General features: G+C 31.1%; 3 protein-coding genes and 2 long non-coding RNA genes across 8 annotated transcripts; 2 read left to right on the top strand and 3 right to left on the bottom strand.

The window, feature by feature from the left end:
* Nucleotides 1-221: 221 nt before the first annotated feature.
* LOC106379408 lies at nt 222-5,503 on the top strand. Its single transcript, XR_001276027.3, has 3 exons — nt 222-3,817; nt 3,909-3,964; nt 4,461-5,503. It is a non-coding gene; the product is annotated as an uncharacterized LOC106379408 (long non-coding RNA).
* Nucleotides 5,504-9,038: 3,535 nt separating this feature from the next.
* LOC106379535 (non-specific lipid-transfer protein 2) lies at nt 9,039-15,385 on the bottom strand. Its single transcript, XM_048746873.1, has 7 exons — nt 11,764-15,385; nt 10,885-11,390; nt 10,492-10,739; nt 9,901-10,406; nt 9,689-9,805; nt 9,556-9,619; nt 9,039-9,446 (listed from the first exon to the last, which is right to left on the bottom strand). Exon 1 carries the CDS (start codon nt 15,173-15,175, stop codon nt 14,879-14,881), a length of 297 nt encoding a protein of 98 aa, XP_048602830.1. The 5' UTR covers nt 15,176-15,385; the 3' UTR covers nt 9,039-9,446; nt 9,556-9,619; nt 9,689-9,805; nt 9,901-10,406; nt 10,492-10,739; nt 10,885-11,390; nt 11,764-14,878.
* An 89-nt stretch (nt 15,386-15,474) lies between these two features.
* Nucleotides 15,475-16,578, bottom strand: LOC106379400 (dentin sialophosphoprotein). Its single transcript, XM_048746872.1, has 3 exons — nt 16,320-16,578; nt 15,795-16,214; nt 15,475-15,692 (listed from the first exon to the last, which is right to left on the bottom strand). Exons 1-2 carry the CDS (start codon nt 16,519-16,521, stop codon nt 15,799-15,801), a joined length of 618 nt encoding a protein of 205 aa, XP_048602829.1. The 5' UTR covers nt 16,522-16,578; the 3' UTR covers nt 15,475-15,692; nt 15,795-15,798.
* Nucleotides 16,579-21,784: 5,206 nt separating this feature from the next.
* LOC106381218 lies at nt 21,785-23,248 on the top strand. Of its 4 annotated transcripts, none has more exons than XM_013821105.3 (4): nt 21,785-21,902; nt 22,172-22,240; nt 22,327-22,428; nt 22,512-23,248. In XM_013821105.3, the coding sequence occupies exons 1-4, from the start codon at nt 21,890-21,892 to the stop codon at nt 23,003-23,005; spliced, it is 678 nt and encodes a 225-aa protein (XP_013676559.1). In that variant the 5' UTR covers nt 21,785-21,889; the 3' UTR covers nt 23,006-23,248. The 4 variants fall into 4 exon arrangements, with proteins under 4 accessions (XP_013676559.1, XP_013676558.1, XP_048602828.1 ...); XM_013821104.3 differs by having other exon boundaries at nt 21,788-21,902; nt 22,312-22,428; XM_048746871.1 differs by having other exon boundaries at nt 21,871-21,962.
* Nucleotides 23,249-24,507: 1,259 nt separating this feature from the next.
* Nucleotides 24,508-25,942, bottom strand: LOC106378057. The gene is made up of 4 exons (XR_002655847.2): nt 25,194-25,942; nt 24,989-25,109; nt 24,812-24,876; nt 24,508-24,723 (listed from the first exon to the last, which is right to left on the bottom strand). It is a non-coding gene; the product is annotated as an uncharacterized LOC106378057 (long non-coding RNA).
* Between the last annotated feature and the right edge of the window lie 258 nt (nt 25,943-26,200).

Below are 26,200 nucleotides of genomic sequence, written 5' to 3'. Positions count from 1 at the left end.
AAACATTTTATTGATTGAAAAGGTTTTTAAAAGGGTGAAAAAGGTTTTGATAAATTTTAGAAACCAGAAAACGTTTTATAAATTATAACAAACTTAAATTTTTTTTTATAGAAACTTAAAATGTTGTATAAAAAGCTTAAAACGTTATATAAAATTATAAAAACGTTTTGAAACAATAAAAGATAATAAAAACTTGAAAGCATTATATATATATATATTTTAAATAAAACTTTTCAATAATTATAAATACACAAAAAATGTTCTTATAAAAATATTTAACATATAATTTCTAAAATCTTAACATCTAAAAGTTTCAATCTACATACAAAACAACAACCTAAAACAAAATCTAACAACATATAACTCCTAAAACTATCAATTCTATCCTAAATCTTCAGATTCAAAACCTAAAATCCACAATTCTAACATTCCAACCTAAAAAAATGTAATCTAAAGAAGGGTTTAGATGACTTACATGATTGGGGAGGAGATTTGGAGGATTTGGAGTCACAGTCACAGATTTGTTAGAGAGAGAGAGAGAGGGGAGTAAGACCGCAAAGATTGCGGAGGAGAAGAGAAAAAATGAGGAAGAAGAAGAAGGATCGGCTTATGTATTAAAAATAAACCGACGGACAGTTTCCGTCGGAATTTGGTCGGTTCTATTTTAAATGCTTAATCAAATAAATTTCGCAAATTTTCTTCCCGGGTAAAGTGAAAAAGTCCGACGAAATTCCGACGAAACCTGTTCGTCACATTTATTTCGTCGGAATTCCGTCGGAATGTTTCGAGAATATCGCCAAAGGAAGCCTCGAGAAACTATGAGTTTCTGCATGTCTTTTGATTGGTCGGGGTTAGAGTCTGTCGGAATTTCGTCGGTATTTTCTGTCGGAATTTGGTCAAAATTTTCGACGGATTTCCGACGGAATTTAGAGAAATAAGAATTTGGGGTTTCAAAACAACAGTCTAATGATCACATAGAAATCTTTGATAGTATGTAAATGATTTATAAGAGGTTTAACTAAAATAATTACTTGTTTCACTCGATATTATACAAAATCAAAATCTACTCTTATATTACCGTAATATGTTTGTATAAGTATATAAGTGTTATTGGAGAATGTTACGAATACGTTGATATGTATACGTAAATAATTTTTTTATATGAAAAACTTTAACGGTGTGAACTAATTTCATATTATAAATTTATATATGTGTTATTTGGATATTTTAAGTATCAGATTATACATTTATAATAACTTTGCAAATTTAAAATCTGTTTCGTCGTGGAAAATTCCGACGACATTCCGACGAAAGTCAAAAACCAGTCGGATTTCCGTCAGAATATTTCGATGGAATTCCGACGAACTTCAAATCCCTATCGAAACCCCAAAATTATAATATTCTGTCAGAATTTTGTCTGATATTTCCGACAAAATACCGACGAACATGAAATTATATGTTTCGTCGGTGTCTCGTAGGAATGTCGTCAAAGAAAACCGACGAAAATATTGTCCGTCGGAATGTCCGTCAGAATGTATCGTGTTGTAGTGACTGAGAGTGAGAGTTATAGGGATTTTTGTAATGAAGTGGGTCCCTCTAAATTTAACAGATATATCCAAATAGAGAAGTAGGTTATTGTTTGAATGGGACCATGGGCTCTATTTAGGCAACTTGGGGGAAGACCTTGGAGTCTTTAAAAACAAAGGTGATGATTGTTTGGATGGTTTTTAGTTTTTAGATTTTGGTTTTTGGTTTTTAGATTTTAGTTTTTAGATTTTGGATTTTAGTTTATTGTTTTTGATTTTGCAGTAGATTTTAGTATTTAGAAAAACATGAATAGTGATTTTGGTTTTAAGATTTTGGTTTTAAGATTTTGGTTTTTGTTTAAAAAATAATAAAAAAAAAAAAATTTGGTTTTGATTTTGATTTTGCTTGTAGTTTTATTTTTTAAGAAAAAGTTGACTAAAGATTTTTTAATTTTAATTTTTCAATATTTAACTAATTATTTTTGCTTGAAGTTGAAATGATAATTAATAACAAAATATTACTACACACATTAAATAGTACATAACTGGTAGTTAGTTTACTATTTAAACATGTTAAATAAAATTTAATATATTTTATATGTTTGCAAACTGTATAAAATTTATGTTATTCAATGGTTATAAAATAAAACTTAATAGCTGGATATACAAAATTAAATTCCAGTGTAGTAAATATATAATACTTATAACTAACAAATTTAATAAACTCTGCTATTATATTTATGATACAAAATATAGATTAAGGTATTATGGAATTAACTTACATAAACAAAACTCAGTAACTTGATTGGCAGAGAAACTTTTTGTGAGTTTTTGTCTGTTTTATAAAATGGTTGAAGTAAATTTATATATGAAAATAATTAACTTGTTAATAGAAAAAACAAAGTGCACGTAATCAATAGTAGAAACCCACGAATTATGGATTTTGGTTTCTATGTGTGAAATGGTAAAAGGGTTGAAAAACTGGTTTCCCTGAAAAAATAGATTTCCTATTTTTTCAAAATCTTGATTGGATAAAAAGTAGATTTTAGAAAATCAAAAACCAAAATCTACTCTAGAATCTGCAAACAATCAACCATAAAATCACTTAGCACCCTTTTCTTCTTCTTTCTTAAATACCTAATCTACTGTGAGAACAAATGACTAATGGAGTGTACTTATATAGTTATGTCTGTCTGCTTTTGTGTTCACTATTGTTTTAGTCAATTTTCCATAGTCTTTTGTTTAGCAACATGTAGTCTGATCAAACACGTTTTTCTTTTGGATTCTAACTTTGGAGTTTGGTTTCTATCTTGTTACTTTGACTTTGAGAGCATTGCTGTATGCTAGTGTACCTAGTAACTACTACCTACTCGTAAACTAAGATACCAGAAATGCCGAAAACGTGAGGGAATAACTAACTTTTTTGAATGCATGATTTCCAAAACTTCGTAAAGTCGTTGAATATTTTAAAATTTACGTACCAAATTAATAGTTTTTCAATCTAAATTTTAAAGACCTTCAGCGAATCTTAGTATCTTAATTCTTAAAAGGCTGGACTAATTAAACAAAAGCAAAGCCAAAGTAGAAGTCTTCTTTGGTTTAAGGCAGCACAAGTGATGCAAAAATAAGCAAATGCAAGATGAACACTACCCCAAAACTCTACGTAACACACTAATAATTATTTTCTTAGGTTTGGTGATTTAGTTATGGCAGTCGAACTATTTACGAAACTATATACAAATAAGATCATTACAATTAGAAGCTACATATATATAATATATATATCTATAATAATAAAATTGCTCAGAAAGACTCTCCATGCGTCCACGTCATCCCTCCATGCTCCAAAACTCGCGTCCACGTCATCCTTCCATGCTCCAAAACTCAACACGTGTCGCTGTTCCATCGCTCTTTCTTTATGTTTGATTTTTTTGTCCTCTTTGTTTCGTTTGATTTTATTTGGGCCCATGATTATACGAAAATCTCGGCCCGAATTATCTCATGCTCAAGCTACTGTTCGGCGCCGTAAACATTCAGATTTTCATGGTTCCCATTAAAAATAATTGTAACGTTTTCCCTTCTCTGTAACTCCACCATTAATTCAATCATTAAAACTACACTCCACTTTCCCTCACACTCCGTCTCATTTATTCAGTCTCATCATCGGCGCAGGTACCGGCTTGAAGCTCCACCAATAAATGAGTCTGTTTGATGCGATGAACATCTCCGTCAGATTTCTGAAAGATTAAACTCTGTAACGCAACAGCTTCAACCTCATCCTTGGCAAGAAGGTAACTCCAACGACCTCATCCCTTTCTTATTAATACAAACGTTAATCACAAAACCGATTGTGTAAAGTTATTGTTTATTCTTGTCAAGCAGTCTCCGCTTATCCAAGGGACCATCAATGCCAACCAAAACTCAGCGATCATTAACGTGTAATAGTCGTAACTTTTCCTTCGCTTTCTCTAATTCTGATTATTGTAACAGTCGAATATCCTTTTTACTAGCTGTTGTGGAAAAGGATTTGATGGTTACGTATCTGTTTATCTTCTTAATTCATTGACTCCGATGATTTTTAAAATGTCCCTCTTTCGTTTATCGATTTGTCTAATCTTTCATTTGTTTGGTTACTGCAAAAAGTGTTATCAGCTAAATATGTTATGGTGTTTTTCCTGATTAGTGTTTAAGATTTTTATATCACTTTTGGAGTCTATTTGTGCTTCATTCTTCATGTATTTCCTTCTCTAATGGTTTTCATGTAAAGTTTCATGTCAGCTCTCCGATGGTTCACAAGTATTTTCATCGTAAACGTTTCTTCTCTTTAACTTAAACTGTTATGTAGAACGTGCTTTTTATTTTTAACCTCTTCTTGTGAGGTGAAACATTCTGCTCGCCTATTCGGTCTTCTGCTGATCATTTGTGTTCTTGCAGGTTGCAGTCAGGAGACTCAAGGCATGGAGAAACAGAGAAGATATAGATTTCGTTATTGAAGTCGAGATTCATAAGAAATTTTTGTGAAAATTGTTGATCAGAGACTGAGAGTAGAGAACGTGGAAGAAAAACTGATAAGTTTTTCTTGGCGGGACTAAAATATGCTCAGATGGAGCCGGAGAAGAGACCAACAATGTCTGAAGTGGTGGAGATGCTAATGAATAAATTAATGGAGAAAATGTCGTCTGAACTTGAAGCCAATTCTCTCTTCAAGAATCCATATAGCAGAAATTAAAACTGTAGAGAGCATCAGGAGGTTGCAGATGAAAGCTCATACGTGATCTCAGAAGAAAAGGATCATTATTAATAAGGTTTTTAGGCACATGACATTTGTTTTCTCAGATTAGTTTTTAACATCTTCTCTTAATTATATTAACACATGACAAAGCTACTCCATTTCCAAATTTCTACTAACACACTTCTCCACTGAAACTTCCATTAAAAAGGTGTTAAATGAAACTATTTCACTTAGTTTGTGTATGACAACTTTGTTTTGTACATCCTTAGGATTGCTTCATCACAGTTTCTCTGACTTGGCCCAAGTCACCAAACCTTGACCGTAGAAAGAGCTACAGCAAAATAGTAAACTCATCATATCATAAGGTGAAAGGGAAGCATTGTTCTCAACATTGGAACAGTGTAGATGGTTGGAAGCAAGGATCCAAAGCGAGTAATAACCTGCGGATTCCAATATAAAAAATGATCTCAAAGGAAACACCACCAAAGTCTGAAAAAAGTTTATGGGAAAAAAAAGTGGTAAATACATTTAAAAGCATTTTATTAATTTATAAAAGGTCCTAATATATCACATATTTTGTATTACTGAAAAAATTTGAAAAAAATAATAATAAAAATGAATTTCACCACTAAAACGCCTTTAATGTATGTATTCTATCTATTTCCTAAAGTGATATATATGTAGTCTTACACTACCAAATTTAATAGAACGATTAGCAAATTTTAACATTTAAGGAACAGATTTATATGATCAAATTATTATAACAAATGTTATATTGTTCAGTGAAATTTTGATGCTTTAAAATGAACCATCAACACATATAATCTCAATTTATGATAACCATAAGCTTAAAACTTAACATTAAAATATTGATATATGTACAACAAATTTTTATGAGTTAGCTATACACAAAATAATCTATAAATTTTTGAAAATAATTAATCTCTTCTAAAATTTGAAGATTGTAATATAAATTAAACTAATTATCATAAAAATTATTAGCATATGAATATTTATGTTTTGTGTTGATAAGAGGAAACTAGACCGCGAAATACACATCAAGCAAAAAATTACATTAAAATAATTTTGAAAACCAACACTTATAAAAAAACCTAGAGAACAAAAACACATTATTTTTCATCATTTGTTTTCATATGTCCCATCATCTTATGAATTTAAATTATAATAATAAGTTTAATTTCCAAGGAACTGAAACAAAATCCATATGTAGAATATAATCTCCCCGTTGATAGTCAGGGTCTTATGTATTATTGATGGTAACATTCGAGAGGGTTCAACCATTGTCCAACCAACCTTACAAACCAATGATGACACTGCAGACTAGGCCTTGGACATTTGGGTATTCCTTCGGATAGATTTTTTTGGATTTTAAAAAATGGTCTCATTCGGATATTACAAAAACTAGAGTCTTTCTCCGCGCGATGCGCGGAAAAGTGTGTTGATAGTCGATTTTTGATTATAAGTTTGAATGTTTTTGTTTGGAATGGAAGCATTGTATTTTTCAAAATATTTGGAAAATTGGTGAGTATCGAGTTTATGCAATTGTTTAAAAACAATAAGAGTAGCTAAGTAATCATAAATAATGTAAGAAAGAGATCAAGTCTTTTGAAGATCAGAAGCTGCGTTGTGGACCATAAGAAAAAATAACCTGAAATTGGTTAAGAATAAGTTAGTTAACTTAAATTTAAGTAAATACCAAACTATGGTTATTTATATAAAAAGATTCATACCTGGCATAGCTGGGTAAAAACTCCGTGTAAGTGCTTCTTTATTTGATTGTATCATCGTATGGTTGATATGTTGGGCGTTGTAAATCTGTGAATAGAATATTTTATCATAAGACTTTTGAAAAATGGTGGAAGTGAAAACTACTAATTTTAATTAAAAATACTTTGTGTGTGTGTGTGTGGGGGGGGGAGGGGAAGGCCTTTGAATATTTCTTTGTAGACTATGTTCTTCACTTTCAGCTGGTGGAAATCTTCGCTTTTGATGATTGTTAATCCTGTTTTGCTTGTGACACGTGAGAGGACCACATAAAGTTGACCATGAGCGAAGACCGATTTAGGCAAATATAAGATGACATCTTTTTGACTTTGGCCTTGGCTTTTGTTGATTGCATTGCATAACACAATCTGATAGGGAATTGCCGCCGACGTAATGTGAACGTAGCTTTGTTTCATCATACAAAAGAACAATCCTTGGGATCAAGACTTCTTCTCCAATGTGTGAGCCAGTGATAATTTCGGCCTTGAGCATGCGGTCGCCAATGTGGGTTAGGATCATACGGGTACCATTGCATAATCTTTTTTTTTATTTATGTTTCGCAGAAGCACCAACTTTCAGAGTTAGTTTGTGCGAAGACAACCCTGAGAATTCTAATGAATTGAGATACTCAACGGCGTATAATGTATCATTTTGATCTGATGTAGTGTCCGATATCTCAAAGCTGTCTGAGCTGAAGTAATCTCTTGACACCCCGTCGGTTTGGGAGATTGTATAAGCATTGATTTCATCGATGGTTTCATTACAGGATGTGAGTATAGCTTTATCAGTGTAGGAGGTCTGGGAATTTGTCAGTTTGTTGACTTCTCCATATGCGGTATCAACAACTTCTTTTAATGGGTCAACATAACTCACGAATCAATAATTTATCTACAGTTATCATTTGTTCATGGTAGTCTTCGCGCTCATATCGCGATTCTAATTGTGGATGATCTTCCCCAACCTAAAGGAGCCAATCGAAGAACTTTTTTCCTTCATGATTGACTCTCATACTTGTGTTGATTGGTTTTAAAATATACATATAAGTTTCATTGTGTTAATTAACATAATCTTTTCTAAGTTTACAAATAATATTTTTTTATTTGTGAAAGTTGAAAATCAGCCCAATTTATTTTAGTATTTTATAAAACTATGATATTATTTACACTCAATATTTCTTTACAAACTATTATGTAAATAAAAATATATAAACGCATTTTCTCTTACTACGGGTGGGAAATAAATTATACAAATTACTTAATATGTTTAACTTATTCTTAACTGAAATTAATATTAATATTTATATTTTTTACTAAAACAATTTATATATTTATTTGACTATTCATTTTAAAAATCGTACTTATTAATCATTAAAACTTTTATAGGAGATTATTATTTTGTTTTTTTAATGTTTGTTTTAGTTTGACTATAGATAGTTAGAATTAGTTTTAAAACATTGCTCGATGAGTTTTATGAAGTTATAAGTAATAAGTTGCGAAGTTTGATCAACTCTTGAAAATACATAAAAAAATATAAAAAGAGGAAGGTGAATGTAAGTTCTTGATCACATTACTGCATGATTTGAATACATCAGATTGAATGACTTCAATCTGCTAATGGGCTATTTGCTGCAGAAGAAAAGAGAATGGATACCACACGAAGAGCGTGAACGACTTCACTTTCTCCTTGCTGATAATAATAATAATATAGATTATATTTTGCTATAAAATTTAAATTTAAGTCTGGACAATATTAAAAATATAAACATATTATTATAATCAAATGTTTTAATTTTTATTTGTTAAAATATGTTGAAATAAATATTTATAATTTTAAATTACAATTTTTATGTACAATGGTTTATTTAATATATATAGACCATTTGATGTTTTTAATACATTCAGTTCAAATAATAGGAGTAAGAGATGTGAGAAATTTTATAAATATTAAATGATTGTTAGGATCTGTCAATTTATGTTGTTTCATTTGATGACGTCCCTTCATGAAAAAAAAACTTCTGCAAAAATATGTAAATTATTATATGAAATTTTCATGTAGAATGCTAATTTAAAATGTCATTTTGAAATGTAATAATGCTTAACTTTAATTATATTTTTCCGTTAGTTTCAGTTGAAACTGTATAACAAATGAAAATTTTCAATTATTTATAAGTGAAATATTTAAAACCGGATCTAAAAGGGATTAGGACTTACCCAAAATTATATTCTGCACATATTAAACTTGGAACTGAATTTTTTTTATTAATTGTTGTATTTATTTATTTATCAAATATTAATTTATTTAGTTTCTAGTACATGTGTAAATTATTTACTTTTTATTAATTTTTGTTGATATAATGAATCTCCACGTAATCGGCTTAAGCAAAAACTTGATTGAATGTACCATCAAATTTGGGTATAATCGAGTCTGAACCAAAATCAAATTGGTTCCAGGTTGTATTGATCTCAAGGCTATGTGTGAAAGAGATTCTGTTAAAATGAATTAAACCAAAAATATATTTATTTTTTTCAAATGAAAACAAAGCTATCGTACTGAGTTAAAAACAATCTGAAAATTCATTTCAACATATGAATGGAGCAACCACATTAGTATCGCTGCAATACAACCCTTTTTGTTATTATAACATTCATACTCAAGAAGCTCTCTCACACCTAAAAACAGTTACTTGTTTGTGATCTTCTAAACTTATTGTCTCACCAAGTATGATATGTATTGAATCTGGGATGTTCCATAGGCTTGCCCCTTGGTGCGTACTCTGAAGTTTGATCAGTCAGACATCCACTAAGCTAAAGATTTTCTCCAAACGCATGTAAAAGAATCCTTCGGATATTCCCGCTTCTATATTATCCTTCCATGTTTCTTGCCTTAGAATATTGATCATGGCTCTGCACAGACATCTTTCAGTCTATCTAACAAAACCCATCCAAAATACTCCCATATACACTCACCAGTCGTTTGTTAGAGGTGTTGTTTCAAGTACAAAAGAGAGCATACCTGATAATCATAAAGACCTGTTCGCCTCTCATTTTCAGACACATTAGCTCTGCAGAAAAAGACACTGAACGTAGTGGCTTAAATTCAAATTCAAAAATAGGATGTTATCCAATGGTGAGACTGATCCACTCACTGTGAGTTTGTTCTCCAGCGAGCCGGAGAAGGCATCAACGCAAACCTGGAGGAACAGATCGACCGGTATGTTCATTAACGCTGCAAGCCAGCTTTGATGTTAGCTGCGTAAAGATCCCTGCGTTTACATCAAAACATTACATTGTTTGCTGTGACTAAGGTAACAGAGTAAACGTGTAAAATACTCTGGTGTTTTGGAGAAAAAAAACTTACATGGAGCCCTTAATTGCATCTATGGCAGCTTGTGCTGAGAGGAAACCTTCAACGTCCACTTTTCCTTGTAGGTTACTAATATATGCATATTTTATTTAAATCAATCCAAGTATATGGGTAAAAAACTTTATATGAGGATGTACTATATATATGAACGCCTAAGAGTATAATGTACAAAGGTGAAACTTGCCTTGACATTGAAGGAGTAGAGGACTGTTTGTTCCACGGTAGTCATGTAAGTGTGAAGAATATAGAGATGAAGATCCTCCAAAAAAGCAATAGTCTTAATCAGTTGTCCTGGTCTTCTTCTTGAAAGTTTCTTGATCATGACATCAAACTCTAGCAGCTTCACCTCCACATCAGCCAAGCACGACTCATTCTCAGCTGTTTCTTCCCGGAGCCCTCCTCCTCCTCCTCCTATACGACTCATGTGACTCTAGGCATTGTAGAAGTTGCTCAAGCTCTCTCACAAACTCTATTCCACCTATGATCGACACTTGATCTCTCTGTTATATACATGCATATTAAAAAAATATTTTAAAATAATGAATACAATCACGAAATGAAGATGTATATGCGTTATCATGATACCCATTGAACGTAGGATCCAGACAAAAGAGACTGGAGGTTACGAAGATGCTCGTTCATTTGCTTCCTATTCCTAGCGACCGCAATATGTCTCATTCGTTAGTTTTCTACTTCTTCGCTTGTCTTGCTTGTTCTTGCTCTTCACCTCCTTTGTCATATCATTCTTGTTCTCACTATCTCCTTCTTCTCCTCCAGTAAACCGACTAGTTATTGTCGTTAACGCCTAAGGATTCACCTAAAAAATTTGGTGCCTGAAAGAAAATAAAGGTGAAGAAATAATTATTAAGATAATATAGGTCAATTGACTTGGAATCAAAATTTTCACCCTGCAAGTTGACATGGTTTCATACTAATGTGATACATTAAGATATAGTTTATGGTTTTAATGATTGTTACCTGATCCATCAGGCATTCCAATAGGACAGGCACGGAGGAACGATTCAGTTAGCCCATGCTCCTGCACAAATTTATCAATCAACTCATATCTAGAAGGATATATGAGAAAAGAAGTTTCTGGTGTTATTAGGAAATAAACTATATAAGCCTTTACATATAAATTACAAAATACCTTGATTCTCATCCAAGATTCCGGTGTGGATCGATTTATCAATGACTTATTTGCAAAAAAAAAAAAATAGGATTACCTGGAAGATGGGTGTTGGTGTTTGCTAGACCAAGCAACTCATCTTTGCAGAACCTGAAACGTTCTTGAGGAATTTGAACCTGGGTCGGTTAAGTCTTTCAAACCTGTCTCAATATTGAGCCGGATCGACACAGGAGAGTCGGACAGCTTGAAGTCCGGACAGCTCAAAGCCGCTAACAGAGTACACTTAACCAACAGTGAAAAGATGCCTGAATGTGTTTAAGCGGTAGACGTTCACGGTGGCTTAGGTGAGAGTGGCCTGCAAAGCATGAAAAATTGGAAACATAAACAAATGAAATAAATAATTCAATCATTAAAAATAAACTAAAGCGTTTGTTAACTTTTTGATAATCAAAAGACATAAGCATATGGATGTCCCTACACAGACTATTTGAATTTTAGGTATGAATAAAATATACGAAAAAAGTAAAAAAGAATCAACAATCACAACAACAACAATGATCATATCCCAAATATTTGAAGATAACAAAAACTTCTGGAGAATAACGAAGACATGAATGTATTGATATCCGGTGAAGAACTATTAGGTTTGAAAGTTTCATAACCAAAACACAACAACGCGAGAAAGGATTAAAAAACAAAACAAAACTACATAGTCAAGCCGGATTTACCTTGGCGTCCATGAGGAGAATGTTGACCCTCTCCGTCGCGCTTAACATTCCTATCTTCCCAGAACCTAAGCAAACTGACTTGGGCGGTGGAGGTGCAGCTTCTAGCTTTCAAATCGGCGAGAAAGACAGAGGAATTAGCCATTATCGACTTTGATTTCTTAGAAAACAGTTTATGGGAATGTAGTAGGATTGTGAGAATGATGTTTCTGGGAAGAACACATACCTTTTTTGTAGGAGGAGCTTCACCGCTTGTAAGAGAGATGAGAGTATTGAGTGAGAAATCGTTGAGCTTCATCGTGGAGGATGGATTTAAAAAGGGCTTTAAGAGTAAGAATCTGTAACAGGTAGATTGCTGGATCCGTAGGAAGAAGATGAAGCATCTCGATCAAAACCCTAGGGTACGATATTGCAACGGCGGAGAAGAGAATGGGATGAAACCATAGAATTAAAAACTCTGCGTTTCAGGCATACGTCTTACTCTGCCTTTCAAAGATTGGGCTTTATAAACCAAAACAATAACAAAGAAACGGAAACAGCATAAATGAAACGCGGTAAGGTGGACAGATGTCACATAATGATTGGATGATTTTCTTTACAAACGTGGACATCCTCTCTACTCCTCGTATAACCTTTTAATATAGTATAGATAATCACGTTCAAGTCGGATCCTCCCGGATCCGTGTGGGTTCGAATTTTATCCGAAATAACCAAACTATTCGATTCGACTCGGGTATTTTATATCCAAATTACTCAAACTAATATAAAATAACTCAAAAACCTAAAAATACTCAATTTATATAGTTCGAATTGGTGATATTTTGTCTAAAAGTAACCATATACATAATGTTATTTGAGTATTTTTTTTATCTAAACATCTATTTTTATCTATGAATACCTAAAATAACTAATATAATTGATTTACAATTTTAATTTTAATTATTAATACTATTATAAATATGATTTAAAATAATATTATATATATATTTATGTGTGGATATGTTTGGATACTTATTCAGTTTTCGGTACGGGTCGGGTTTGGTTTTGATTTTTCGGATTTTTGTAAAATGGTCCCATTCAGATGTTCAGGCATAATCCAACCGGGTCTGATACCCTATTTTTCGGGTCCGTTCGGATAAATATTTTGGATATGGATATTATACATAGCCCTACTGCAGACAGAAAGGACAAGTGAGATGCAATATACACAAAAGATTTAAAGCAATTGTATTTAAATAAATTTGTAAAATAAAAACCCATATTTTTCCAGTTCTAAAAACTCTTCAAGCATAAATCAAATACTAATATGGATATTAATATATATATAGTGCAAACAAGAGATACAATATAAATGATCGGAAAAGTATAAAAAGAATATAAATAAAATTATCTCAATTGTGGTCTAAATTAAAACAAATCGATAAAAATATATACCATTAAATGAGAATATCTTCACTGAAATTTGTTAATTATGAAAATTAGTTACCCTCAACTAAAATGAAGCTGAATATTATTTAAAAAAATCAACCAAAAAACGATAAAAGTAAAATAAAAAAGGATCAAAATAAATAGTATTTTATACAACATAATCAAATCATGAAAATAAATGATAAATAAAATATAATTTGAAACTAAATTTCCGCGCGAAGCGCGGACAAACCACTAGTATATACTACCTCTGATCTATTTTGCAAACTAAAAATAATTCAATATATTTTTAATATCTGAAATTAAATTATAATTAAAAACTATGTGAAAAAAGATTTTTAATATTTTAAAATATTTATATGTGTTGCAATTATCATTTAAAATGACCACATAGATGTAAATTTTTAATTTATATGTGATGCAAATACCATTTTTAATACCCTTTGATCAAAAAGCGTTGAATCAAAGAACAACCTAGCATTGTTTCTTGGATGGCGCATATGGAAAATGAGAAACAAACGGCTGTTCCAAAATAAGAGAGAGCATATCACCCATACTATTAAAGCAGCTATCATGGATAAGAAACTATGGGATGAAGCTATCCAACTCAAGGAACAGCCGCAGTTACCCTCTCAGCCAACTCCTCCTAATTCCATCAGCGACATCATTGGAGAAGATACAATGATTTATTGTCTGGATCGGATTTGGACCGAGCCCACTGAAACATTTGCCTTGGTCCCCATTTTTTATAGGCCCTGTAGAAAGAATTTTTTAAAATATATGTACATATAAAAAAGGAAAAAACACATATCCGTAAGGGACGTTTTCTACTTCAGTTTAATAGAATAAGTGGGCCAAAATATACATGAACCAGCAGAACCAATAAGAAAAAATAAAAAAATTGATAAAAGGTAAACTTATGTTATGAAATATCGGCCCTCATTTTCTGATATATTTCAAGCCCCCGGATTCTCAGCACCGGCCCTATTTATTGTATCAATGATGCATCTTGGAAAACTTCTAATGAACTAGCAGGAATAGGGTGGTCCTTGCATAGCAAAGAAGACACTCTACTCATCCAAGGCAGTTCAGCAATTGAACCGACAGAAGCGGCTTTACAAGCCGAAGCAATGGCTATTTTGCTTGCTGTTCAACAGTTACATGCTCTATATTATAAGAATGTGATGTTTCTAGGTGACTGCACGCAGCTATTTAACAACCTGGACATCTTATCGCAAGGAGAGAACAAAAGAAGTAATTGGAAGGAAATATCTACTATAGTTCAAGATGTCCTTGTTTTAGCTAGGCTGAATAATTTTACTTTTAAGCATGATCCTAGAAACTTTGTTCAACATGTTGATCAGTTAGCAAAAAGAGCAAGGATAATGTCTCAGCAATATGTAATATTCTAATAAATCAGTTGACAAAAAAAAAAAAGTCATTGAAACTGGATGTTACATAGATGATAGATCTTATCTTAATAGAATTATCAGCCAAATATTTATTAGTAAATCTGAGATTTATGTCACAGAAAGCGAGATCTTTTGAAGACAAACACTTGCAGAAAAATCATTAATCAAAGTAGGAACCATGAAGAAAACCATTAAAACATGATGGGTATCAAACTTGACACAAAACGACAGCAAATCCAATAAAGCATGGAAAACACAAGACTGAAGATGAAGATAGACTAGCACTTGGGTTTAGGACAATGACAATCAGTGGCGATTTTTTTAGCATTTGGTGAGTCGAGGAAAGATTTGAAATTGGGGTTCTTCATGTACTGGCAGACACAGTGTTGTTGCTGGTTCAGCCTGGTGCAACATGTATCCGACGGCTTAGAGCCTTTCAGTATGGCCTCCTCGCATGGGATAAGCTGCATAGGATCACATGACTGTCCTGCAACAACTCTGTTTTCTTGAGCAACAATGAGCAAGAGAAGGATTGCACAAGTGAACAACGCTGGTTTTGAGCAAGAAAACTTCATTGTCTCCTCTAAGTTGGAGTTCTATAAGAGAGAATAAGAAGAAGAATTCTGGTTTGGAGTTTTGAGTGGGTCTCTCTCTCTCGTTATATATATAGGAGATAGCTTTGTGCGAGTCACGTTACTCAAACGAGGGTTCATGATTACATAGAGATCTCAAGATGTATAACTCAATCTCTGTCTAAGCTGAAAGAGATTATAAAAATTGAAAAAAGTGCTTATACAGACAACATGATTTGGGAGAAGTGATGAAACCATGTGCACCCACGCAACATATTCATCAGCTTTCTGCTATAATAAACTTGTTGGACAGTTAAAATTAAATAAAAAAGCACGTTCAAAAGTATACATAAATTCATTAGAGTAGAGTACGATATAAGGTATTACCACTAAGGAAGTACAAACACATGGTTCTAAAGTTAGAAATTAAGGCCAACTTGCACCAAAACATGTTCTGGTTCCATTCACTATGCAGTTGCTTCCTCTCAAAAATCTTCGATTACTAGGATGTAATGTAAGTCTGAAACAAAACAAAAACGCTTGCCTTAACGGTTTAAGATAGTTATTAATCATGCAAGAAATAAAATAAAGATACCATTAATCATGGGAAATCGAAACTCACCAAGTTAATCACTTTCAGAGTCAGAATAAGACGAGTGATCAGGCTTTAGACCACCAATCTTGATACCAAGCCCAGACAAGTCACAATCTTTCAGGCCATCGATCTTGATGCCACGACCAGACAAGTCAACATCTTTCAGACCATCAAACTCTATATCGGAATCAGACGAATCACCATCGCTCAGGTCATCACTCTCCTCATCTGAATCAGACGAGTCACCATCGCTCAGTTGATCACTCTCGACATTGTCATCGACCTGATGGGGGTCATTAATTGGGTACTTACGCACCTCCTCCATCACCTCATCGTCACTTTCATCGTGCTTCCCAGACAACTTCCTAGTCATCATCGCCTCGAACAAATCAGGCAACGCATCCTCGTCTCCATCTTCCAAGAAGCTTTGTATTCTCTTCTTCAGCTCTGTAAAAACCAATGTATCAAAAAGGGTTTAAGAAACTGTAAACACACATTGTACGACCTCACACGTGATCAGAGCAAAGACAGATGGTTTTCAAGAAACGTCACCTTCTTTAGAAACAACCTCGTCGCTTCCCAAGCCACGCGCCGGGTTGGACTCGGAAGAGAAGAAGACGAACCGGGAAGTAACTCGGTTGAGTGAAGGAACAATAAGGCGAGGGTTGATCTTAGGATGTCGGAGAATCGTGGGAGGGTGGTGGATGAGATTTCGAGCCAATGAACTGGGGAATCTCTGCACGAATCGTCTCATGGGATTCGTCTCCAGGCTAGGGTTTATCAGAGGATTGAATAAGAGCAGCGCGTATTGGGGTTTACGTATTAAACCGGTCTTCTCTTCGTTTTATCCAATTGCTTAACTGATCAGACCGGATGGGGACGGGTATTGACCGGTTCAAAACTGATGGACTAGCCCACTCCGGCCCAATCCAGTCAAATTTGACATTTTCTTTCGCTGAAAAGGCCCGATTCATACACAATTAAAAGTTCGGTCAGGAAAGACCTATTTTTTACCCCTGCTCGGTAGTTCCGTAACAGTTTTTTTCGGACGTTTTCTAGGATCAGAAGGAAGCGTTATTCTTTAAAATAAAATTATTTATTTATATAATTTTATTATCATTGTATCTTATTATAGAAAAAAATTTAAACATTAATCACAAAAGTTTATGTGAGACTTTTAACAGTTTTAGTAATTTATATTTGTTTTGAAAAATTCAAAATACAACATATACAAAAAATCTAAATTTTTAATATATGATCAATGTAATTGTGTAATTTATTTTAATAGTAAAGAATTAAACAAAAATGATAGAAAGCATACAGATTATTAGCAAATTTTCATTATTTAAAATCATTAATTACTATATATATCATAATCATATTAGGTAATTCTGTAGATTTTATTTAAGGAAATAATATATAATAAATAGCCACTTTACTTTAGTTAATATCATATGATATCATATATTTGGTATTAAATGTTTCTAGTGAGATATAAAAATCGAATTGGACCAATATATTTTTCAATTTCAATGTGAGGCTGACACGTATGACTAATTAACTACCTAATTGATTGACACATAAGCAATTGATTTTTTTAATTATTACAAAATTGAGGTTACATCTTTTCGAATGTTTCTTAATTAATACATAGGGGATCATAATCGTATGAATTCATACACATCATTACAAAATTGGCCAATCACTAGTTTAACACACGTGTTTTTTGCATAGCCATACCTAAAAGCAAAGTGTGGGAAAATGGAATGACAGAACCTTATTGAGTATCTAAATAATTTGATCGCACTGATCTGAGAGACAATGATGCATAGATTTATCAGTAGTTTTTCATTGAGTTTTTTCCTAGTTAAATATCAAAATAAATCAAAAGTATGAAAGAAAGATAAAAAAAAAAAAAAGTTGAATAGATTTTTCAACAAAGCTGTTAGTTACTCTAAACCACGTATTATTCATATGAAGCCTTCTAATATTTTGGTCAGAACATTAAGACATGCTACTACACCAAAAAAGAAACATTAAGACATGATAACGGTAGAAACATTACAAGTACAACGAACGAACGAACGAGGTATGCTAATTCAAAGTACGATGAATTATTAGAACATTAGGAAAACAATAAATACATGATAATGATACTATGTCAACCGCAACTGACAGCACACAAAAGATTGAAATTCAAGTTACCGTACTTTTTTCTGACAACTCAATTTTCAAAAGAAAAATTTACTATGAAAAAAGTGGGAATCGTATATGAAAGTCAAAGACACTAAGGGCTGAGATGTAGCCACGTGGAAGGAAGACCTTGATGAAGCTGTTGACCTTCGAAATGGTTACGGTGACAGCTGTTTAAACAGTTGAGAGTTGCAAAGTAGTTTGTAGTTGAGATGAGTTGTTTTGTCTTTCCCTCTAAGTACATTACTTGGATTTCCGCTTTATGGAATTATTACCATTCTTTTTCTTTTAAAAAAGATGATAATATTACCGTTTTTTTAATGATTCATTTTGATTTACGGCTGAATATTCTTTAACCTTTTTTGTATATCATGAACTTATTTTTTTCAAAGCAGAATTTATATGTAAAATAAGTGTCACGGCTGAATATTCCTTGACTTTGTAGATTTTAAACTTTTTAGTAAGTATACTTTGAAAAATAAATATATATATCTTGTTTGTATATTTTTGTTACTTCGAATCAAGAAATCCGAATAAAAATTGTACTCGAGATTAAATATTTTGTTTTGTCTTCTTAAGAGATTATAACCCCACCAAAACTCAGGTTTTGGTACCATGATTTTCATTTCATGTACGCTCTTCTGCTATATATTTTTGTATGGAAACACGTTTCTAACGTATATTATTATACTGTAGTTAATACTCAGCGACATAAACATCATACTCTTTCTAAATAAATAATGACTAGACCCTGGATATGAATTTTCAGTTTTTAATTATTTATTTTATTAAATGATGTATTTGTAATATTCGTTCATATTATATTAATTAAATAAATATTTATTTTGCATCTTAAACTATCTATTTTTTTATGAATGTGTGATATCATATAAAAAAATATAAAAAATGAGTATATAGAGTTAATTAAATAATTGTAAAAACAGAAATTTTCTTTCGTGTGCGATATCATATAAATAATGATCCACCCAGTTAACAAAAATCATGATTTTTTTTTATTTGTAATCTCTATTATTAAAAGAGAAGTACCCTTTAAAAAATACCCCTAAGTTTTCTAATTTATTTACACTTCCATGCCACTGAAAATTAAATTAAACTACATATTTTAATGTTTGTCTTTTCCAGTTAAATTAATGAGTTTTCCTTAATCAAATTTAAACTTAATGTCATTAAATAAACCTACCTATTTTAATGCTTGTCTTTTCCAGTTAAATTAATGAGTTTTTCTTAATCAAATTTAAACATAATATCATTAAATGAACCTAAAAATACATCATATTTAACGTAGCTTATTACGTACGAGTACAACCCAATAATGAACTTGAATTTTATTTTTTCGAAAACGTGAATCACTTGATTTATGTAATATTTAAAATATATTAACTACAATATAACAAATGCATATAACCTACCTATATTTTAGTTTGAAATGATCATGTTCAAGTTTTATATAGTCAACTTACATCATGCATTGATCGATGTACAATATTCAAACCACCTATAGTTTTCGTTTTCTTTATAGGATGTATCAACCAACCAATCATCCCATTGATTTTCTAAGCTTTATAAAAAAACAAATCAATAAATACAAACTCAAAATCCAATATCTTCTATTAATCAAAACATAATATCTTCAATGTCGTATCTTTAATGTACATATTAAATATAGAAACTGTAACCATAATTATACTAATTATAAGAATAAATTTGATTCCAACCAATTGATCTATTACTTCGGTAATTGATTTGCTTGCAGAAGAGGAAACAATAAATTTAAAATTTGTATGAATATAAAGATATAGAGATTTCAACCAATTGTCTATATTTGCGTATGATTTTCGTATAACAAGCTTCAGATTGAACATTGAAAAAAATAGAGAGATTTTTTTATCTTTTACCGACACATAACTTAAACAAAGCGAAGAGTTAAAGACAATTTTTTTTTGTTACACTTCCCGGAAAAAAACGGTTACAACATGGGCTTTCATAATATGGTCTTTTAACATATTAATGTTATGGATATTTAATAATTATATTGACGCAAAACAAAGACTATAAATAATTTATTACTAATAAAATTATGAAATTATTTACAATTTGATGACCAATTCATCGCCCTTTTTTATATGTTAAATTTTTTCTAGAAGTTTAAAAATCATTGTATTTTTTTTAAACATGTATAACTAATTTATAATCTTTTATGCCATACTAAGTCATAATATAACATTTCTTCATATTTTACATTAATAACCACTATTTTTATATATATCTACTGCAATTCTGTAATTACGTGCATTTGTTCAATTTTGTTTATGATATGGAATATTCGTCGTAAATAGATGGTTTAAGACGCCAAAAAAATTATTTACTTGGTGAATATAATACATCAAATATTACAAATACATCATTTAGTTAAATAAATAACCAAAAACCGAAAATTCATACCCGCACTGGCGCGCGGATCAGTGTCTAGTTTTTTTTATTTTGACCATTTCTTTAAAACTATATTAAATTTTACATATTTTAATTATAATATTTTTAATATATTTACCTTTGTATTTGAAATGCAACTCAATATTTTTTAAAAAATTATAACAAAATATTTAAAAAATATTCTTAGAATTTGTTTGAAAAATATGAAAATTACATTTTAAATTAAAATTATCCTAAAATATAATAAGTTTTGATGTAAACGAAAACTTAAATTATGTCAAAAATAATTATATTCAATGATAATAACAATTTAAATTGATTATTTTTTAAAAAAATACAAATTTCAAAAATATTTTTTGAAAGAAAATTCAGTTATCTTTCAAATATAAAATGAAAATATTATAATTAAATAATAAAAAATATAAATAAAAACCATAAATTTAGCAAATGATAACTGAGTTATATTATGCTAAAATTTTCTTTCTAACATTTTAGCAAATGACAAATGAGTTATGAGCAAATAATACCATATAACTTTTTAAAACATAGTCATTCTTAAATATTTTTTGAATAAATAATTATTTTTAAATTTAATCAACTGAAAATAATATCCATACAATTGTGTGAGTCAAATTCTTGTTCTATTGATGCATTTATATATTAGTGTTGCATGTTTTAGGTAACATTTTAATGATGCACGTTTTTTAAAATCTTCTTTATTAAAATTATGCACGTAAGGATAACTCATGAGTTTTTTTTGTTGATTAAATGACATTATGTCCAAATTTATTTAAGAATATTTCATTAAGTTAACTGAAAAAGACAAACAATAAAATAGGAATTTTAAATTCATTTAAGCATATTTCATTAATGTAACTGAAAAGACAAGTAATAAATTAGGCAGTTTTATTCGTTTTAAGATATTTCTTAAATGCAACTGAAAAAGACAAGCAAAATAATAGGAAGTTTAATTAATGAAGTAAGAACATTTTCAAATGGGTACTTCTCTTTTAATAATATAGATTTGTTGTGAATCAAATTTATTGATCTTATTTTACTTTGTAAAATCATATATAATATCGACTAAACTATTTTATTAAGATTTAAGTTTTACTAAAATTCATATTTTTTTACAAAAAGTTATATATGTGAAATGAAGATAAAAATAAAGAGATCAATTTTTTTTGGAATAAATGAGAAAATTCTCCTATACTTTAAATAGCTAATATATAATTATGTATTAAAATTAATAAATTTATTAGAATAATTTATTTTGAAAAAAAATTGGCCAAGGAAACTAAGAAAGTGGTTTGCGGAGCTAAACAATTTTTAAATGGGATTTACTCATTTCACACGTTCACATGGTTTTCAAACGTTCACATAGTTTTCAAATAGATAGAGAGAGATACTCATTGCACACGTTCACATTGTTTTCAAAGAAAGAAAGAAAAAAAATCAAAATCCGTAGAGAAGGAAGAATGGCGAAATCTGGTAAACTCCTAAATCGAATCCGTAAATGGAGGATCTGTACATTAATGGCGAATATTAAGGGTGAAATCAAAGATTAGTCGGTCTAATAGATTCTTTCCAAAAAAATTAGGGCTTTTATTAGGATTTCGATTCGAAAATCGAAGATTAGTCGGTATTCTTTCCAACAAAGGGAAAAAATCGATTATACTTCATAGTCTTCGTCTCTGTGTTTCTGTGATATCGTTTGATTTCGTGGAATTGATCTTCCTTTATCTATATATTAATTAAAGGTGCGGCTTGTGAGGATGGGAAAGCTGCTGCTTCTGCTAATGATAACAATGTTATCTCTCATAACAAAGGTAAAAAAGCGTTATGCTTCTTAGTACTCTTGCCTCTATTTGTTTGATCTTTATCTATATATTAATTATAGGTGCCGCTTGTGAAGGGAAACCTGCTTCTGGTGCTGATGACTCAGATAACAAAGGTATAAAGTGTGAAGGGAAACCTGCTTCTGCTGATGATGACAGTGATATCTCAGACAACGAAGGTAAAAAAAGTGGTTTTGCTTCTTAGTACTCTTGCCTCTGTTTGTTTGTGTACATTATTTGATTTTTTCGTTTTGATCTATGGATGCTCTGTCTCCAACTTCAAAAAGCCGCAAAGGTACTTTTCCCCAGAAGAAGCTGTTCTCGTTTGGAAGGCCAATTCCGCCTTATCTGCAGAAGCACTCCGAGGCAGTAGACATCAACGATGGATTTGAAACCAGTGGGCGAGCTCAAGAGAGATCTGCTTGGGGATTAGAACCTGTGGCTGCGGTTTCTGCAAAAGTTGAGAAGAAAGGAAAAGCACTTGCCGGAGAGGCAGTGACTGCGGTTTCTGGAAAAGTTGTGAGGGCAAGAGCCTTTTGGAAAAGGGCGTTTGAAGTTGCTCAAAAGGATGATGCAGGAAAGAAAATACACTGCTTTTCATATTGGCTCCAAGTTGCTGAGCAAAATGGGCTATGTCGCTGGCTCTGGCCCCTAGAACCTACCGTTTTACCAAAAAATACTTGCTTGGAACATGCGATAGCCTTGATCAAGAAGAGTGAAGATGAGAAGAAGAAGAAGAAGAAGAAGCAAGACTGACCGGTTTTAGGATGATACTCTTTGCAAAACATTCTTTTTGCTTATAACTAACAGCTACTGTAATCGTTCTTCATTTTGATACTACTTTTATCTGACTTTTTTTTTTTGGCAACACCACACATATTCCTTGTACTTAGCTGCATTACTTTTAGTCTTTTACCTTTGTTTTAGAAGAGTTTATTCTGTATGTTTCATAACATTTACAGTTCTTAAAATGAAATAAAGAAACACAACAATGAAAAAGCAACACTCTTTGTTTAATAATCGCTTCTTTGATTCTGTAACATTATGAACACAAGAAGCTCGTGATATAACTTAAAACTATTCCAAACTAGGCGCCACTTCTGTCGGATTAAATCCGAACACATCTTCAGAGTTCGAACCCTCTGCTTCATCAAGAAGGTCACGAGACTCCATCGCCACTGGCATCTCCTTGAAGTCGTTGTACGTCCCCGCCGCAATTCCACCCGAGATTAACTGTTACACCACTAAACGCATCCCCTATATATTATCCGAGAAGCATTACAACTTTTTTTGTAGCCACATGTCATCACTACGATGATTAGAGAAATATGTTGGTCCATCTAATTATATAATAAGTTTTTTATTAAACTAACAATAAATTCGTCATTAATGTACTTTATTATTTCCTTAAATAAAATTTACAGAATTGTCTAATGTAGCCAAAGTATATATGGCAATTAATGACTTTGAATAATAAAGATTTGATAAAAAAATAGTGTATTTTCTATCATATTTGTTTAATTTTATACTATTAAATAAATTAAACAACCACAATAACCATATAATAAAAATTTAGATTTTTATGTATATGTTATATTTTGAATTTTTACAAACGGCTATAAATTACTAAAACTGTTAAAATTCTCACATTCAAATTTTATGATCCATGGTTTAAAATCTTTGTTATGACAAAATGCAAATGATTACAAAAATTATATAAGTAAAAAGTCTAATTTAATTAATTATTTAGATTAATATATATATATATATATATATATCGTTTTAAATTAAACTATAAACCATATAAAATACAATATTTTAGTTTCAAAATTTGTTTTGAACGATCATTGACAACTTATTTTTAAAAAAATTATAAATTAGTAAAACTATTAATCCTACAATAAAAATTTTGTTATCAGTAATTTAATTTTTTTTCCTATAAAAGATACAAATAATCAAAAAACTATATGAGTAGAAATCATCATTTAATAGACATTAATATTAAAAATATACTAAAATATATTATCTATGTTATTATCATTTAAATTTAATTACATATCCTATCAAATATAAAAAAAAAATATTTTTTGGATTAATAAAATTGATTTATATGTTCACACCAATTTAATTATATATTTAATAGTTATTAACTTTTGATTATTTAATATATATTTATTATTTCATAATATGTAAAAATATTTAGTACATAAAATAATTTATATATATAATGTTGATCCCGCGCAAGGCGCGGATCTTAACCTAGTGTAACAGTATTAAATTCATAATACGAACTTGCTGCCGTAAGCTTCATAGATAAAAACTGATTCCACATTAAAAATGGATTAGTAATTACATTAGAAAATATGTAATTTGATGGTCTTAGTTAAGTCTTAGGGATGTTATACCTCGACTTGATTTTGTAATGACTGAACGTAATTAATTATTTCGTCCAGCATCGTAGCCATTCCCATTGCCTTTTTGTCACCAAACAAAAACAATCAGTAAGAAGCTATAAGAATTTTTTTTTTTTTAAATTGTTTGATTTAAGTTTCTCATAACCACCTTATAACATCCGGGGACTATATCTTGCAAGCATTTCAATCTCTTGTTATTTTCCCTCGTCGAACCTGAAATTTATATGAAAATACTTTTCATACATAACTTCCATCTATTATACAATCCAAAATTAACCATATATAGAATTAATGAATCAGTATATATTTGATAATTAAATTTTACCCGCTCTGCTAAGCTTTGGCTATCAGTGGTTTGACCTCTTTTTACTCTAACATGAACAACTTCTCTCTCTTTCTCTTCTTCTCTACTTTTCGACCTTACCCTCCTTGAATAACTCTGTATTCTGATAAGAAAAAAAAAGAGTTAAAAATGGAAACCGATAGTATAGTTGCTATATCGAAAATCGGGTTTCAAGGTCAATAAATACATTTTTGGTTCCATTAGTGGAAACTTGAGCAGAAACGGTAGATAACGTTTGATCAGAGATACTGTTTTCCGACGTAGACACGGACGACAATAATTCTTTTCTCTTCTTGGTATCGTTTCTTGAAAAAGACTCGTCGTTGTCGTGAATATTAGAAGGGAGGAAAGTCTCTTGATGAAAACTATTATCGTCGAGAGATTTCCCGGGAACATGATTCGGTAATATTGTTGGTTTTGATGATGATGAAAGAAAAGAGATTCGAGAGAAGAAGAGAAAGGGGGAGCGAACATTTTCTGGAACTGATGAAGAGTGTTGTTTAGTTCTGCAAGTTGAGTTATTGGATCATCCATTGTGAATGTCTGAAAACCAGAAGAAAGATTCGCCATAATTGATTTTTTATTTGTTTAAAAAAATATTTTTTAAACTGGAGAGTGGCTGTTATGGATCGAGTAATTCCGTTTATATATATATAGACACTTGTTTTCCATTTTATTCCGTAAAAAATAAAATAAAAAGACAGTTATAAATCAAAAGGTAGGCCATTGAAAATGAGATTATGGGGGATTTTTGTAATGGTTGACAAAAAAATTAAGAAAATAGATTTTTGTAATGAAGTGGAGCCCTCTAAATTTAACAGAATATATATCAAAATAGAAAAAGTGGGATCACTGTTTGAATGAGACAAATTATTTAGGCAACTTCTTAGGGGGAAGAACTTAAAAATTAAGACCTCGACGTCTATATTTATTTCAGCTGCTTTTCTTCTTCTTCTTCGTCTTCTTTCTTAATTACCCAATCTATTGTGAGAACGAACGACTAATGGAGTACTGAAATAGTTATGTCTGCCTGCTTTTGTGTTCACTATTGTTTTAGCCATTCCAAAGTCTTTTGTTTAGCTAGGTGTAGATATGATCAAGCACGGTCTTCTTCTGTATCCTAACATTGGAGTCTGGTTTCTATCTTGTTTACTTTGACTTTGAGCATAGCTATTTGCTAGAGTACCTAGTACC

This window comes from Brassica napus, chromosome C2 (genome assembly GCF_020379485.1).
Source record: "Brassica napus cultivar Da-Ae chromosome C2, Da-Ae, whole genome shotgun sequence".
In the NCBI taxonomy this organism is placed as follows: domain Eukaryota; kingdom Viridiplantae; phylum Streptophyta; class Magnoliopsida; order Brassicales; family Brassicaceae; genus Brassica; species Brassica napus.
Note: the sequence above shows the minus strand (reverse complement) of the source record. Positions and strands in the feature narration are given on the sequence as shown.

Excerpts from the sequence above, each read along its gene's own strand:
- LOC106379535 (XM_048746873.1), bottom strand. The coding sequence starts at position 15,175 with ATGAAGTTTTCTTGCTCAAAACCAGCGTTGTTCACTTGTGCAATCCTT.
- LOC106381218 (XM_048746870.1), top strand. The coding sequence starts at position 21,890 with ATGGCGAAATCTGGTAAACTCCTAAATCGAATCCGTAAATGGAGGATC. Across the intron at positions 21,963-22,171 it reads ATTAATGGCGAATATTAAGG|GTGCGGCTTGTGAGGATGGG; the intron begins GTGAAATCAAAG and ends TATTAATTAAAG. Across the intron at positions 22,241-22,311 it reads TGTTATCTCTCATAACAAAG|GTGCCGCTTGTGAAGGGAAA; the intron begins GTAAAAAAGCGT and ends TATTAATTATAG.
- LOC106379400 (XM_048746872.1), bottom strand. The coding sequence starts at position 16,521 with ATGAGACGATTCGTGCAGAGATTCCCCAGTTCATTGGCTCGAAATCTC. Across the intron at positions 16,215-16,319 it reads CGAGGTTGTTTCTAAAGAAG|AGCTGAAGAAGAGAATACAA; the intron begins GTGACGTTTCTT and ends TGGTTTTTACAG.